Source organism: Cannabis sativa, chromosome 3 (assembly GCF_029168945.1).
Source record: "Cannabis sativa cultivar Pink pepper isolate KNU-18-1 chromosome 3, ASM2916894v1, whole genome shotgun sequence".
Classification (NCBI taxonomy): Eukaryota; Viridiplantae; Streptophyta; class Magnoliopsida; order Rosales; family Cannabaceae; genus Cannabis; species Cannabis sativa.
In genome coordinates, this window is record NC_083603.1 from 4,122,458 (window position 1) to 4,139,185 (window position 16,728).

The 16,728-nt window shown below is 30.2% G+C and overlaps 1 protein-coding gene across 1 annotated transcript; it reads right to left on the reverse strand.

Moving 5' to 3' along the window:
- Positions 1 to 8,732: 8,732 nt before the first annotated feature.
- Positions 8,733 to 10,923, reverse strand: LOC115709943 (lycopene beta cyclase, chloroplastic/chromoplastic). Its single transcript, XM_030638211.2, has 2 exons — positions 10,727 to 10,923; positions 8,733 to 10,502 (listed from the first exon to the last, which is right to left on the reverse strand). The coding sequence occupies exon 2, from the start codon at positions 10,426 to 10,428 to the stop codon at positions 8,902 to 8,904; it is 1,527 nt and encodes a 508-aa protein (XP_030494071.2). The 5' UTR covers positions 10,429 to 10,502; positions 10,727 to 10,923; the 3' UTR covers positions 8,733 to 8,901.
- Positions 10,924 to 16,728: the final 5,805 nt, after the last annotated feature.

The following is a 16,728-nucleotide window of genomic DNA, read 5'->3' on the forward strand; positions in this document are numbered from 1 at the left end:
TTTTAATAAATAAAATTGAGGGGAAAAATTTTTGGTAAAGCAATAAAGGTATTAACTAATATTTTCCCCTTTTAATTAACTTTTGCTCTTTATTTTCTTTGAAAAATAAAAATCCACATTGAACCTCTCAAATGAAAGAAAAAAAAATAAAAAAAAGAAGGATTTTATATGTTTATTTTGTTAATTTATTTAGTAACTAATTATATCTAGTTACTAATTACACAATGTAACTAACTAAGTCTCTCACACAATTTATTCATATTAATCTAAAAATTACTCAAATTTTCGTTTTACATTAGTTCATGTTATTAGGTTGTTTAGTTGATTATAGTGTTGGTAAAATTAAAAAGTTTTCATAAATGTGAATATTATTATTTTTTATGTGACCTAACTTCTTATTACTATGTTATAATTAACTATATTATGAATGGTTTTAGTAAGATTTATCCTAATTCTACCGAAATTTCGGCAGCATAACGGCTGTAATTGGACGTTCCCAAAAATTTTACCAGTGCCTAAAATAACAAACAAAACAGATAAACAATACAAAATTAATCCACCCATCCGACCGCAGTACATGTATTCGCAGAACCTACTTCACTACGGATGAATATTTAAGATATTCAAACTCAACTAACATGCATTGATAATTAATTATATATTAAGAAAAAGTTAGTAAAAGTATATACCTATAATTGCAAGCCCAAATACGCTACACACAAAATTATGCCGAACCCCTATAATATAAAGAAATACAACGAAATTACAAAATTAATTATTTCATAACTTATAACTAGTTATAAAAAATTGTAACAAGTTACTTAGTTACTAAATTATACATACATATATATAATCAATTATATCTCACACTATTATCTCAAAAAAATAAAATTATATCACACACTAATTCCATTTTAAAATTTTTATTTCTAAACTAATTTTTTTTTGAAACTAATAAAATCCCTCCAATGTCATTTTATTCACAATAAATATATATTGCAAAAAATATATAAAATACAATTACAAAATTTATTTTCATAAAAAATATACACACACTATATACACACACAATATATACACACATTATATACAAATATTCAATAAAATATACAAATACATATATATACTATACATTGTGGTATAAATTATTACCTAATAACCGCAATCCGACGACCACCGTAAAAAATCCCGACACTATACACATAAAACACAATAATATTACTAATAAAATAAAAAAACTCAAATAATAATTTACAAAAACATAAAATAAAACAATATACATAATACAATAAGAATAGAAGCAATATTTATACCTTAAACGAGGTTGAGATTGAACAATTTCTCAACAAAAATGGGTGGCCGGATTTCACACCCAAAGTTTACTATTTGGGTTCGGATGACACTTAAAGAGGCTAAAAAATCAAAACTTTTTAGGTGTATGTTATTAAGTATCGAAAATGGAGGATTTTAAAAAAAAAATGGGCTAAAAAGGTTAAGAAATGGGGGAGATAGGGTGGGGAGAAGGGGGCTGCGGCGAGGGTTTTTCTGGGTTTGGTCGAAGCTCTCTGGTTTGGTTGCTGAGTGAAGTGGGAAGGAAGAAGAAAGGTCGAAGAGTATATACTCTGATCGACCCTATGGCGTCGGTTCCTTCATAGGAACCGACGGCATAGGGTACACGTGTCAGGTTTTCGTGTACCCTATGCCGTCGGTTCCTATGAAGGAACCGACGGCATAGGGTATTTCAGAAAAAAAAAAAATTAATTTCCAACCGCCTCTAAATGGTATAATGCAATTTTATACCTACGGTTTTTATCAAAAAACCGCCTCTAAATGTCAATTTCGAACATAGCGGGTATTTTCACACCCTTTAGCTTCCCTTTTTATAAATGGGGTTGAAAAAACTGCCTCTAAAGGCTAACATTGTAGTAGTGCACCCCAATCTTTTCCTGAGAAAAAAAAAATCTTACTAAAAATATGAATGGAAAATATAATTTTTATGGGGATAAAAATTATATCAAAATAATGGCATGGTTACTTAGTTAGTTGTAGGTCAATATTATATCAACGCCACATGTGTAATTAATTTGAAAAAAATAATTTTTCTTTAATTTAATTAATTTTACGTACGTAATTTTCTTAATCATTAATTAATTTTTAGTTTAATAATTTTTTTAAAATACATTATTTATATATTTTTTTAATTTTAATTATACACATGGCACTGACGTGATAATTGGTTAAGCAGTCATGTCATCATCTTGTTTGTCACGTATGACAAAACTTGACAGCTAATTTAGAATACTGTCAATAGTTCAGAGACTATTTATAACGGGTTAAAAAGTTAATGCATAAATCACAATTCAGGAGGATAAAAATCCTAAATAGCTAAATAATAATAAGGGTAAATAGCGGCATAAGTACCCAAAGTTTTAAGTTTGTAAGCGACATAAATTATTATTTTTAACAACATAAGTACCCAATGTATGTAAAGCAATAATTTTCTTCCAATTTCGTCAATACATATTCTATTTTGAATTTATTAAAAGAACATTTAGAAATAATTGATTCTACATATTTCTATCTAGATACAATGATCTATAATTCGAGCATTTTATTTATGTGCCATTTTTAAGACAATAATAGAGTCTGTACTGATAAAATTAAGGAAAAATTATAGTTTTACAAACATTAATGGGCACTAATTATGTAGCTAAAAATAAATATTAGTTTTGTGCCATTTACAAACTTGAAACTTTGTGTAACGTCCCCGCTTCAAGCCTCTATTGGGTCTTTACACCCACGGAATGAATGGCTCTTATACACGAGTACGCCACTCTGGCTGCTTTATGAACTGATGACTGATCCCACAGACCAACACGAGTGTTTCCAGCGTGCTTTGTCCTCACTCGCACGCTTCCTGGGAAAACTTCCCAGGAGGTCACCCATCTTGAAATTGCTCCAGGTCAAGCACGCTTAACTGTGGAGTTCTTTCGAGATGGGCTACCGAAAAACAAGATGCACCTTGTTGATATAGGTAGTACCAATCAATCCATTTAAGCTCTCTTCAACTGTGTAGTCCCATACCTACACAGTCTCAGAATCATCCCACTTGACCTTCTCCAGGCGGTGTGGGATTGCACAGCTTACCCGGTGTTTCCCCTTACGGATCACGGGACTACTGACTGTCACACTTTGAGTACTTATACTTCTATTTACCCTAATAATAATAAAGGTAAATATCATTTTGGACCCTGTATTTTGCAAAAGTTACAAATTAGACTCTCTATTTTATTAAATGATAAAATAGAACATGTATTTTCTAAAATGGTACAAATAGGACCGTGAACTAATTTTTTGTTAAAATAAAACTTAATAATAATCCAACCTAGAGGTGTTATGATAAAACTAGTTAGATTTTCTGCATCTGTTCGTGTTAGGAATTGTCTTCAAGTTAATTATATTAAAAAAAATTGTCAAAAATTGAGCTCAATGTCCTACTTGTACCATTTTAAAAAAAATACATAGTTCATTTTTAGGGGTGTACATCAAACCGCCCGCACCGCAAAAAAAAATACGGTTTAAAATTCTTCGCGGTGAGGTTGCGGTTTAAATTTTTCCCAAACCGTGCGGTGCGGTGCGGTTTACGGTTTTGAATTATTAAACCGCGATTCAAACCGCACCGCACCGCATGTTTTAAAATTTCAATTTTTATATTTATTTAATTAACCCCATACATATGAGCCCAATCTAAGCCATAAATCTTAGGGCAAAATCCATAACTCTTCACAAACCCTCTATTCTTAGCAACAAACTCAAGCCCATACATGTGTATTGAAATTTGGAGTTAGAAGTTTGTGTTTGTTTTATTTTTAATCTATTGTCTATATTGTTGTTGGAATTTAATTAGTTTCAAGTTTGTTATTTTGATTTAGGTGTGTTGTTGAAACTTAAAAAAGATTATTGACTTATTGTTATTGTTATAACTCTTATTAGTCTCAAGTTTGTTGTATTTTCTTAAGTGTTTTGGAATAATTATATTAATGATAGCTTAATTATTTTAGGGTAAATACCATTTTGGACCCTCTGTTTTACAAAAGTTACCAATTAGACCCTGTGTTTTGTTAAATGACAAAATAGACCATGTATTTTCTAAAATAGTACAAATAGAACCCTAAATTAATTTTTTGTCAAAATAAAGTTTAATTATAATCTGATCTAAAAGTGCTATGACAAAACTGTTTACATTTTTTGTATCTCTTCGTATTAAGCATTGTCTTCAAGTTGGTTGTATTAAAAAAAAAGTTGTTAAAAATTAAGCTCAGGGTCCTATTTTTACTATTTTAGAAAATACAGGGTCCATTTTATTATTTAACAAAACACAGGGTCCAATCTGTAACTTTTGCAAAACACAGGGTCCAAAATGGTATTTACCCATTATTTTATGATGATTTCAAAAAAAAAAAAATTGTGATAACCCGTGAACACCCCTATTCATTTTATTATTTAACTAACAAAACAGAAAGTTCAATCTATAACTTTTACACAACATGGTATTTACCCTAATTAGTTTTTAAAATAATTAATTAATTTAAATGAGAGAAGCCGGGAAAGGTGAACACAAGATAACCCGGGAAACCCGAAGCCATGCATATATATATTGGTTGTCTTAACCTAATGAACACTCAGTACTCTCACTCTCCACGGCCTCTCCTCTATTGTCCGCATCGATCATCGATTGGAGCATCCTTCTCTGCCCCACACCTTTCCAACAGGTAATAATTCTAAAACTGACTCATTGGGATATTGTGATCTCATTAGTTATGCATCTGCATCAATGTATGTTAAAGGTTGTATTTTTTTAAATAATTGTGTGTATGTATACACTCAGATGTGAGTTTAGTTAGTATACACATATTTATGCTTTTATCAGACACTATTATAAGTCTCCATTTGAGGGGTTTTTTTGTTTTCTTTTCAAAAATGAAAAAATATAAAGAAAAATGAAATCTTTTTGGGTTAATTTGAGTATTTGTGCTCTAACTTTGTTAATCATAGTATAGTTTATAGTAGTTTTGATTTTGGGTCCTATATATATATACACTCTCTTGGTTGAATACAGGGCTATTGGGCTTTGATTGAGCTTTTATATGAGAGTTGCTAAAAAGTATTATCAGTACTTACCACTTTTTTCGGTGTCAAATTGCTATTGGTGTAATTAAATATCGATTCGAAAATAGCTTTTAAAGAATATCGCTAATCAATTATAAGGCGCTACTCTTTATATAAATATAAATATATATATATATATATATAAACATCATGCATCAAACTTTAAATGTATATATCTAGTAGATTATAAGAATTTATTTGTGTATTTATATATATAGTGGATTATATAGGACTTGTGTATATGCTCTAATTTCTTGTAGTGGAATATTGGGATTGTGTTATAGTTTGTTGTTTTGTTGATTGGTTTTGTTGAAATTACTGCATTTTCAGGTTATGGTTATAGATGAAATGGTAGATGAGAGTACTCCTTCACCTGAAGTTAACCAATCACCAACTGAAACCCCAAATGAAGATGAAAACAAGGATAAATCCAAGGGTAAAAAGAGGGGAAAATCTCCTACTGTTGTTAAGGATGAAAAAGGGACATTGATTTGGGAACATTTCACCAAATTAGAACCAACTGACCCTGAAGATTTTGATGAAGATGTTCTTAAGTACATTTGTAAGTATTGTGACAAGGATTTCACTTGTGATTGTAGAAACTTTGATACTAGTCATTTGTGGAATCATTTCAACAATGGTTGTGAGTTTAGTCCAGCTGAGGAGGGTCTTGACAAAAAACAAAAGGTTTCGAGGTTCGAACTCGTGAAGGGAAGGAAGGAAGGGGAAACAAGTTTAGCGAATGGGGCGTATAACAAAGAAGCTTGTAGCGTTGCTCTCGAGAAGTACATCGTGTTGGATGAGTTATCCAGTAAACATGTCGAGGGAGAAGGTTTCAAACAATTTGTGAGGACGTTACAACCTAGGTTTGAAATCCCTTCTAGGACGGCCGTGGCTAAAAATATTTTGAAGCTATATGAAGAGGAGAAGGCGAAGTTGAAGGATATTTTGAAACATGAGAGTGTTTCTATAGCGGTTGATACATGGACTTCAATTCAAAATTTGAGTTACATGATGATAACCGCGCATTGGATTGATTGTGATTATAAGTTTCGAAAGAGAATTATTAATTTCTGTCAATTGGTAGATCATACTGAGAAAAAGATGAAGCTTGGGATTTGGGACTGTTTGAATGATTGGGGTATTACTAAGTTGGTTGGTGTTACATTAAATGATTCTTCCTTTAATGATGCAATCATTAAGTATCTCATTAGGTGGTTTAAAGACAAGGATAAGAGTCTTATTTTAGATGGAAAGTTCTTACATGTGAGGTGTAGCGCTTACATTATGAACTTGATTGTTAGTGAAGGATTAGCGGAGAACTACGATTCAATTGCTGCCATTAGGAATGCTGTGAGATTTGTTAGGTCTTCTCAATCTAGGCTTGACGATTTTAAGGAAAATATGAAGCTCGAAAGAATTGAATGCAATGGTCTTCTTTGTTTAGATGTCGAAACAAATTGGTACTCAATACTTCAAATGCTTACTTGTGCATTGAAATTTCGAAAAGTATTTGAAAGAATGAAATCTGATGAAAATTACTTGGGATATTTTAATGAGGTTGACAAAGATGGGAAGCCTATGAAGGGACCTCCTAGTGAAATTGATTGGGAGAATGGTTTGGTGTTTGTGAAATTTTTAGATGCCTTTTATAGAGTAATAGTAAAGCTTAGTGAGTCAAATGATATTACTTCTAATAAGTACTTCATTCAAATATCTGGTTTACAATATTGGTTATATGGGTTATCACTTGATGAAGATGAAGATCAGTTAAAGAACATGAAAATTAAGTACGATAAGTATTGGGGAAGTATTGATAAATGTAACGAGGCACTTCTGATTGCATTAGTTCTTGATCCAAGATACAAGCTTCGGTATCTTAAGCATTGTTTTAGTTACTTTCATGATCCGAATACGACCAATGAAATGGTGAAAAGAGTGGAACAAATTGTACAAGCTATGTATGATCATTATGGTGGAGTAACAACAAGTTTTGATCAATTTCAAAGTCAAGCTATTGTTGTTAGACCTCCTAAAATCATGTTTGGGCGACCTATGTCGCGTAGTTTGCATGATGAGTTCGTGGAACAAAGAAAAGCGAGAGAAAGCGGTTGGTTTAAGAATGAGGTCGATAGATATTTTTCTGAGGATGTTGAATGTATAATTAAGGGTCAAACTTTCGATGTTTTGAAATGGTGGGCGGGAAATGCAGGCAAATACAAGATATTGTCACTCATTGCTCGTGATGTGTTAGCTATACCAGTTGCTACTGAGGCCGCATTTTCAATTGGGAGTCAAATTTTAGATCCTCTTAAGAGCTCTCTAAATCCAAAAATAGTGGAAGCTTTATTTTGTTTGAAAAATTGGTGGAGCGAATCACATCAACCAATTATTGTTCGAGAATATATAGATGAAGCGGAAGTGTTGGAGACTTCGAAATATCTTTAGCCTGGTAAATTTTTTTTTTTTAATTTATTAATATTTATAACTATTGTATGTTATATAATCTAATATTTATGTTTATATTAATGATATTGTAGATGATGCTTCAAGTAATTCTCAATCTTCATCCTCATCTTCAATCTACAGAGAAGAACCTTGGTACTGAATTCACATGACTACTTGTTAGATTTCCTCAAAGTGTCTTTAAATGATATTTGTTATGGTTTGTAACTTTCTAATTTAGAATTTTATGTTTGACAAATGTGTTTATGGTTTGTATTTGGATTTTTTTGGATATTTTTATGAGTTTTTTATGGTTTATATTGGACTTTATGAACATCTGAAAAAAAGAGCCCAAAAAGTTTATATTTGGACTTTTGTGGATATAAATAAATTAACAAATTATATACCATTTTTAAAGAGTAATTACATTTAAGTTTAATCTTCGGTAATAGATAAATACTTAAGTTTAATTTTTTACAGTAATTATACTTAAGCTATATTTTCGTAACTTCTGTAAGTACCTAATCGTTAAGTATTAAATTAATAGTTACGTGGTAATTCCTGATTAGTTCATGTCATTAATTTATTATTTTTTTATTTAAAAATTAATTTAAATATATTAATAAGAAAATGACACGTGAATAATGACTTGACACTTAACGGTCAGATACTTACGAAAATTTTAAAAATATAATTTAAGTATTATTACCATCAAAAATTAAATTTAAATATTTATCTACAACCGTAAATTAAACTTAAACATTTACATCGCAAATTACATTTTAAAAAAACAATTTCTTAAAAGTTTAGTGAACACATTCTTTTTAGTTTTAAGCTTTAATTAATTTGTAATAATAAATTGTTTGAGTTCCTTTGATGAAAGTCTCCCTTATCATCTACTTTTGATTTTCATTTTTTAAGTTGCTTTAATATTCTTTACAACTTAATTAACTTTGGCAATATAAGCCCTTAGATTTAATTACTTTCCTTTCCAAACAACACACCATGTAATTAAAAAATTGTCCCTTCACCTTTATGATCATGAAATTTTGAAGTCACTAATAATTTTCATAAATCAAATCAACATGATGCATGGATTATTTTCTCTTTCAATAACATTTGTTACAACCACATGATTGAATATACATTTATGATCAAATGCATTACAGCTGATATGATTCACAATTTTACAAGCAACAGCATCAAAAATCTGTAGAGAAAAAAGTGCATATTATAAACACAATTAGCATACAACAAACAATTGAATATCATCGTATTCAATCCTTCCTAATCTCTATCTTGTATCAGATTATTGACCATGTTTACCAAAGGAACAGTTCCCTTAGCCATGATTTCTATTCTACTAGTATTGGAGGCATGAGAAAACAGAGAAAGCCCGAATAGTAAAAGCTCGGGAAGGAATAGTCTAGACGACAAGAACCCGTGCCAATAATGAGGTTCTAGATCGAAAAATGCATCAAAAAACCTTCTTGTGGCTGGCAAATCAAGTTTAAGAAGAATATCCATACCGAAACAGAAGAACTCCCTTTGTCTCCTCCTTTCTATCGGCCATAGATCTTTCCAAACTTCGGTGGACAATTGATGTCCCGAAAGGCCTCCATCAGATCCCAAATACCGAACTATGGAATTAGCAACAATAGGAGCTGCAGCCAAGGTTCTTGCTACCATATAACCGGTTGAAGGGTGAACCATCCCAGCTGTACCACCGATACCAACAACTCTTTGAGGAAGCACGGGAAGTGGCCCGCCCATTGGAATAACACAATGCTCATCTTCTTCAATGCTCTTCACATTTATCCCCAAATGCTTTAACCTAGCCACCATTCTTTCTTGAATATCCCTCATAGGTAATCCGGGTCGAGCTACTAAAGATGTTTCTTCAAGAAATATCCTGTTTTTCGAAAAGGGCATTGCATATAGAAAAGTAGGGATTTTACTATTACTCTCTTTTAACTCCAAATTGTTGTTGAGATGAGAATCTCTCCAATCCATAAAAACCATTTTATCTACATCAAATGGGTGACTATCAACCTCAGCTAAAATCCCATAAGCAACTTGGTAACCTGGATTATAAGGCTTATCATATTGTACAAGACATCTAGAGAAACCAGTGGCATCAAGAACAACAGAAGCTTGAATAGTAACACCATCATTACAAATCAAAAATGATTTAGTTTCCTCATGTATAACCTTAATAACTTTAGCTTGATGAAACTTAACACCATTTGATATACACTTTTGGAGCATTTTTGACTTAAGTAACTTCCTATTGACCCTCCCATAAGGCCTATCTAAATCCTTCTTGGAATTTTCACTTATATACACAACAGCACCAGACCAAGTAGTGTCAAGACAATCAAGCAAATCCATGGCCTCAAATTCATCAACCCAAACACCATAATTGTTAGGCCAAATCAATTTTGGACAAGGGTCAATGGAACAAACCGAAAGCCCTGCTTCGGATACTTGCTGCGCCACGGCTAACCCCGCTGGACCGCCACCAACAACAGCAAGGTCCACTACAACACCCTTTGATGGGTCATACAAAGGAAGCTCAAAATCAAGATTCTCCTTTTTGGTTCCTGGCACAAGTTCTAATAGAGCACTACTAGTACTACTAGCCCTAACACAAGTAGTCTTACTCCATTTGGGGTTAGATTTCTTAACACCAAATCTAAGCTCATGAAGCTTAGGTGTTGTTGTTGGGTATGAATTGCTCAATTTCTCTGAATAAAACCCATTAAGTGGATGCAAGAATTCAAGCTTGTTATGAGTTTTAAGTAAAGTATCCATGAAATCTCAATCTGGGTCACAGAAATATCTACAAAATCCTAACTGGGTTCACCTCAAATTCCTGAAATAACAATCTGGGGTGAAAGAAAATTTAGAAAAATCTCAACTTTGAAATCAATTACAATTATGGATATTGTATAAAAAGAACTTAACTTTACTCATAAAGATAAATTAGTACAACAAATATTTTCTAGAAATTGATAAAAGTTCTTCCAATATCTCAGCTTCAGCAATGAAAAACATCTAAATAAGAAGTTAATATAATTAAAGTTTGCATCTTTAGGATTTGACAACATACCAGAAAGCATGGATGGAAGAGAGAGAGCATTTTAGAGGCCAATTTTCGGAGAAGCTAATGAAGAACACTCTCAACGCCATAAAAGAAAGAAGAGATTTTTGTAAAGGTGAAAGCTTTGTGTGGTTTGTGAATTTGCCTCAAATGTGGTGTGGTGATATAAACCAAAACCAATAATAGTAGCAATCACTAAAAATTAAAGTACGGACATTCCGGTATTTGAGAGAATTTTTTAGTTTAATTTTTTTATAATTATTTAAGTTGTAATTATTTAAAATATTCTGTAAAATTTAGAAAAATTTAACACATTAATAATATAGTTCAAATAATTTATTACACACAAAATTTTTTTATTTTATATGCGTATAAAATATATTATTTAAACTTTAAAACATATTTTTTAGTATATTAATTTTTTTGAATTTTTTAAAATTTTGCAGAATATTCTTAATAATTACAACATAAAATGATTATAAAATTTCTTCCAGTTATCGAAATAAATAAAAAATATATGAATAAACTCTTTTTTAAAAGGTATATTGTAGAATATTTTAAAATTAAATTTGGAGAAAAAAAAGTATTAATTTTAAATTATATTTAATGCAAAAAAAATATATCAAAAATGTATTTTTGGAGAAAGGATAATGTTTATTGCATAGAATGGCCGCGTGTCATCCACAATATTATTAAGTGGTCCACTATTTTCCACGTCCAATCAAAATAATGATAATAATAATAAAAAAAAATTAATTTATATTTTAAAAATTAAATAAATATTTATTATTATTTTTTACACGAGAGTTTTTTGTTAGAAAAAAAAATATATTACTATTATTAGGGCTCTTATTATTATTATTTTTGTTTGAAAAGGAAAAATAATATTACACTTCCCTAATAGTAGTAGTATTGGAAAAAACGATAAACTTTAAGTGTAGCAAAATAACAAAAAAAACGAAGTAACATAATTTATTCAGTTTGGTAAAACTACCAGACTTATAAAGAGATAAATATTTCACTTATCACTTCAAAATTACATAAACTTTCTATCTCAATCTCTCCATCCAAATCTCAATATATCATTTGCTTCTTATTCACTCTCACCACATAAAAACTCACACACTTCTCTTTTTCACAGCTCACAATTTTTTTTTTCACACACACCTCTCACACAAATACACATATATATAAAGTTACAAAACTTAGCATCAAGACAACTTGGAGACAAAGACATTTCAAAGCTTCCTTAAAAAGACTTTTCAAAACTTGGCAACCAAGATTTTTCTTTTCCCATAATTAATAATTATCCAAAAAGAAATTGTAACTTTACAAATATAGATTGTTAACCAATAAATTGTTTTCTGTTATTGGTTAGTTGAGTTAGTTCATTTTCAGTAGTAATTGTAAAAGTTAGTTCGTCCTTTTTCTTGCTTTCTTTGTACTACTGAACTATCTCTATAAATAAGAGAAACTCTCATTAAAAGAGTCAAGGATTCCATTGTATTTTCTCATTGTTCTCTCTATAGCTCCCCCTGGTTTTTACCTTTCTCTGGTTTTTACCTATTGATATTGATTTCCATTTCTACATAGATAAATAAATAAAGAAATAAATAATTTGAGTCAAACTCCAACAATCTCCACCTTGACTCAAATTCTCTAAACTCACAACTCAAACCATCAATAAGAGTATATATAGACCGAATTCATACTCTCATTGAACTTCACTTGAACACTTGTCTTCACATTCTTCAATCTTTCACTGATGTCTTCTTTCTTCAAACAACTTTTAACTGAAATTGGAGTCTTCTTCACCTTGTCACATTCCTTCGCACTAACTAAATGCCTTTTGTGACTTGACTCCACCTTCGCAGCTCCACCTAAAATAGTCTTCCCGACTAATTTATACAATTTTTTCTCTTTCTTACACTTCACAACTACCAAGCCACCTTTCTTGATAGTTATTTCACCATCTTTTGCGGAATAGACACGACCTCGAATATCCAAAGCTCCTAAAGAGATTAAGCTCCTCCTTAATGTTGGAACATGTCTCACATCAGTCAGTGTTCTCACAATACCATCAAACATCTTCTTAATAGTTCCTATTCCAATAACTTTAGAGCTAGAATCATTACCTATCAAAACAGTACAATCATCATATGCCTTAAAAGTGTCAAAGCACTCCTTATACAGGCACATGTGGAACGAACAACCAGAATCCAAAATCCAAGAGTTAAAAAAGTTTTCATCAGCTATGACAAAGAGAACATCAAAGTCACTTTCAAAGCCTTCACCAGCAACATTTGTGGAATCTGATGTGTCTTTGCATTCTTAATTCCTCATTGCTTCAAGATGCTTGGTCAACTCTTCACAATTCCGCCTAACATGTCCCTTTTGTGATAATAGTAGCACTCCACTTCCCTCGAACAGCGTAAATGAGCTCGATTGTCTCTTCTGTCATCATATTTTCTTCTCGATGTACTTCTACCACGACTTGATTCTGACCTTGTCGCAAGAGCTTGATTAGTATGAGACACACCACTTGGTTGCTTGATACTATCTGTCTCCAAGAGAGCAGTTGACACCTCATCTACAATTAAAGTAGTCTTTCTAACCAAAAGTGTAGTCACTAATGTCTCGTGATTTTGGTAAAGATGCCAACAAAATAATAGCTTGATCCTCTTTATCAATTTTGACCTCTACACTTAATAATTGAATTATGCACTTATTAAATCTATTTATATGATCCCTAACATCTTTTCCTTCAACCATTTTTAATTCATATAACTACTTCTTTAGATATAATCTATTTGTTAGGGATTTTGACATATAAAGTTTTTTTAATTTTTTTATAACTCAGACGGACATGTTTCATTCAATACACTATACTTTAATTCAGGAGCCAAACTTAAACGAATAGTGCTTACCGCTTTTGCCTGTAACTCTTCCAAATCTTCATCAGTCATACTCTCAGGTTTCTTTCCCTGCAGTGCCTTTAGGAGCCCTTGTTGTACCAACACATATTTCACCGTACTCAGCCATAAACTAAAATTATTCTTCCCATAAAAAAGCTCGATTTTAAATTTTGTGGAAGACACCATCTTTGACATTTTCAGAGGCGAAGTTGTTAAGTATATTTAACCTAAGTCTAATCAAATCTAACATTATCCTATATTTCACTAACCTTTAAAATCAAAAGGAAAACATTTAACATGACTAGTAACACGTCAAAAAAATATGACTAATAAGGATACACAACATTATTAGTGACAAAATTCAAAGAGCAAATCAAGTATTTATTCTTGTAGCTAGCTGAAAACAAAATAGGATAATACAGTTATTCTTGGGTAGATTTGAATTTCTCAATAATCTTTTCTTTTATTATTATTCTTATAACTAGTTGAAAACAAAATAAGATAATGCGATCAAGATTAATGTTGATGGGACTATTTTCAAAACTGAGAATTCTTATGGGATTGGTCTAGTGGCTCGGGGGTCGAATGGCCTTTTATTTGAGACTTTTATTGTGCATGATTTGGAGTGTGTTTAACATATTATTTTAAAGTAATAGGCATGAAAGAAGCTCCAAGTTAGATAAAGAGGAGGATTTGGAGTAATGTGGTAGTTGAAACTGAAAGTTTAGTGATTGTTCAAGTAATTCAGAGTCCTCTTCGAGATGCCCTATACATTTAGTTTATTAATTTGTGATTGCAAAGATTTGTTATCTACTCTTAATAACATTGTTATTTGTTTTGTTTCACGATTATTTTTTCTTATACACATGGTAAGTAATTGATTAATCTTATTTTCGGTATTGCAAATTATTTAGAATTTTTTGAAAAATTTATAAGTGGTCCTAAAGAGCTACAACGTACGCGATCATGAAAAATATTAGACTAATATTTTTTGAGTAATTTGCAACATAAATACCTAAGTTTAATTATCGGTTACTGATAAATACCTTAGTTTAATTTTTAACGGTAATAATACTTAAATTATATTTCTGGAACTTTCATATGTACTTGACCATTAAGTGTAAAGTCATTATCCATGTGTCATTTTCTTATTGGTATGTTTAAATTAATTGTTAAATAAAAATAATAGTTTAATGACCAAAACCAATTAAGGATTATCACGTGGATATTGACTTGACACTGGACGGTTAGATACTTACAGAAGTTTCGAAAATATAATTTATATATTATTACCGTTAAAAGTTAAACTTAAGTATTTATTTGTAACTCGTAATTAAACTTAGGTATTTATGTTATAAATTATTTAAAAGAATTCTTGATGTCAAAAAAGATAGGTCTACTAGAACGACCATTTAGGGGGTCTACTAATAAAATTTAATTGGAGAGATGCTTTAAATATAAATATTCCCCACGTGTCCAAATACACTTTAGAGCATTTCCAATAGCATCTCTACTCTTTTTTTAAAAAATACATCAGTAAAACCCTATTTTCTCTATTTTACAGCATACTTTTACATTACAACATATATCAACTTCTTTAAAATACATCACCAAAACCCTACTTTTTAAAAAAATTTAATATATTTTATTCATTTCAAATATATAATATATACATATATCTATACAAAAATAATTAATAAAATACAAAATAATTAATAAAATATATTTAGAGCAATAAATAATATTTTATAAATATAGAGTATGAATAATAAATTTTAAAGAAACGGAGTTTAGAACATATGCTTAGCGTGTTTTTAGTACAATTATTTAAATTTTTGAAAGATTATAAGTTATTGGGTGACTCTACAATGCACTCCCTTAAAAAAATGTATTGATGCACCTTCTACTTATTTTAGCATCTTAAAGAATTTTTTAGTCTAATTTTTTTTTTCATATTCATGTACCTTATAGCTATTTAAGATATTCTACAAAATTTTAAGAAATTTAGAATAATTTACAATATAGAAAACAATATTCAAACATTCTATTCTACACGCGTATAAAATAAAATAGTCACGCGTGCAACACACTGTTTGAACGTAATTTTTGACGTGTTAAACTTTTCTGAACTTCTTAAAATTTTGCAGGATGTTTTAAATAACTATAAATGGGGTGTGCATATATCATCCAATCTAATGACAACCGACCGATCTAATTACAACTGACTGCAAACATTGGATATCCAATTGTGATCAGATCGGATTGGATGTTATTTTTGAATATCTAATTGGGTCGGATCAAATGTTAGATGGAGTGTCTAAAAATCCAATACATCAAACATTCAATCAAACTAATTAGTATTATCATTTAGTTTGAATGACTAATTATATTTTATATTGTTATAAGTAAAATATATTTATATATAAAAAAAAATTAACATTAAAATTTTTTTTTTTTTTCTTGGGTTGGATGGATCTAATTTAATCTAATACATACTGGACCTAAAATATTAGATAGATCTGATCCGATCTAAAAAATATTGAATAAACTCAAATTAAACCAATAAAAATATATGAAATACATCAAATAGATAGAACTGATCCAATCTAACATTCAATGGATGTTGGATCAATTAGATTATTGAAATTAATTGTATCAGATCAGATGGTAAAATCTAACGTTTAATATATAATTGAATCAGATCTGAATAGACTTAAAAACATTAGGTGTGGTTCAATAAATACTCCTAACTATAATTTACATGACTATAAAAAAAAAATTGACTACAAAATTATTTCAGGTTCTAAAACAAATAAACATAGATAGGTTTATGCCTCTTGTGCATTATAGAATACACTATGGGCTCGTTTGGAACGCCGTATTAGGTCGTATTGTATTGTATTATATTGAATTGTATTTTATACAATATTTTTATGTAAAACTATATGTGGTATTAACTTTTATGGACACCTAAATATAAAATATTTTAGTATAAATTAAAATTTAATATAGTATTATATAAAAATATGATATATAATCCAATTCAATCTAATACAATACAATACGAACTAATACGGCGTTCCAAACGAGCCCTAT

Coding starts and splice junctions, on each gene's coding strand:
- LOC115709943 (XM_030638211.2), bottom strand. CDS start 10,428: ATGGATACTTTACTTAAAACTCATAACAAGCTTGAATTCTTGCATCCA.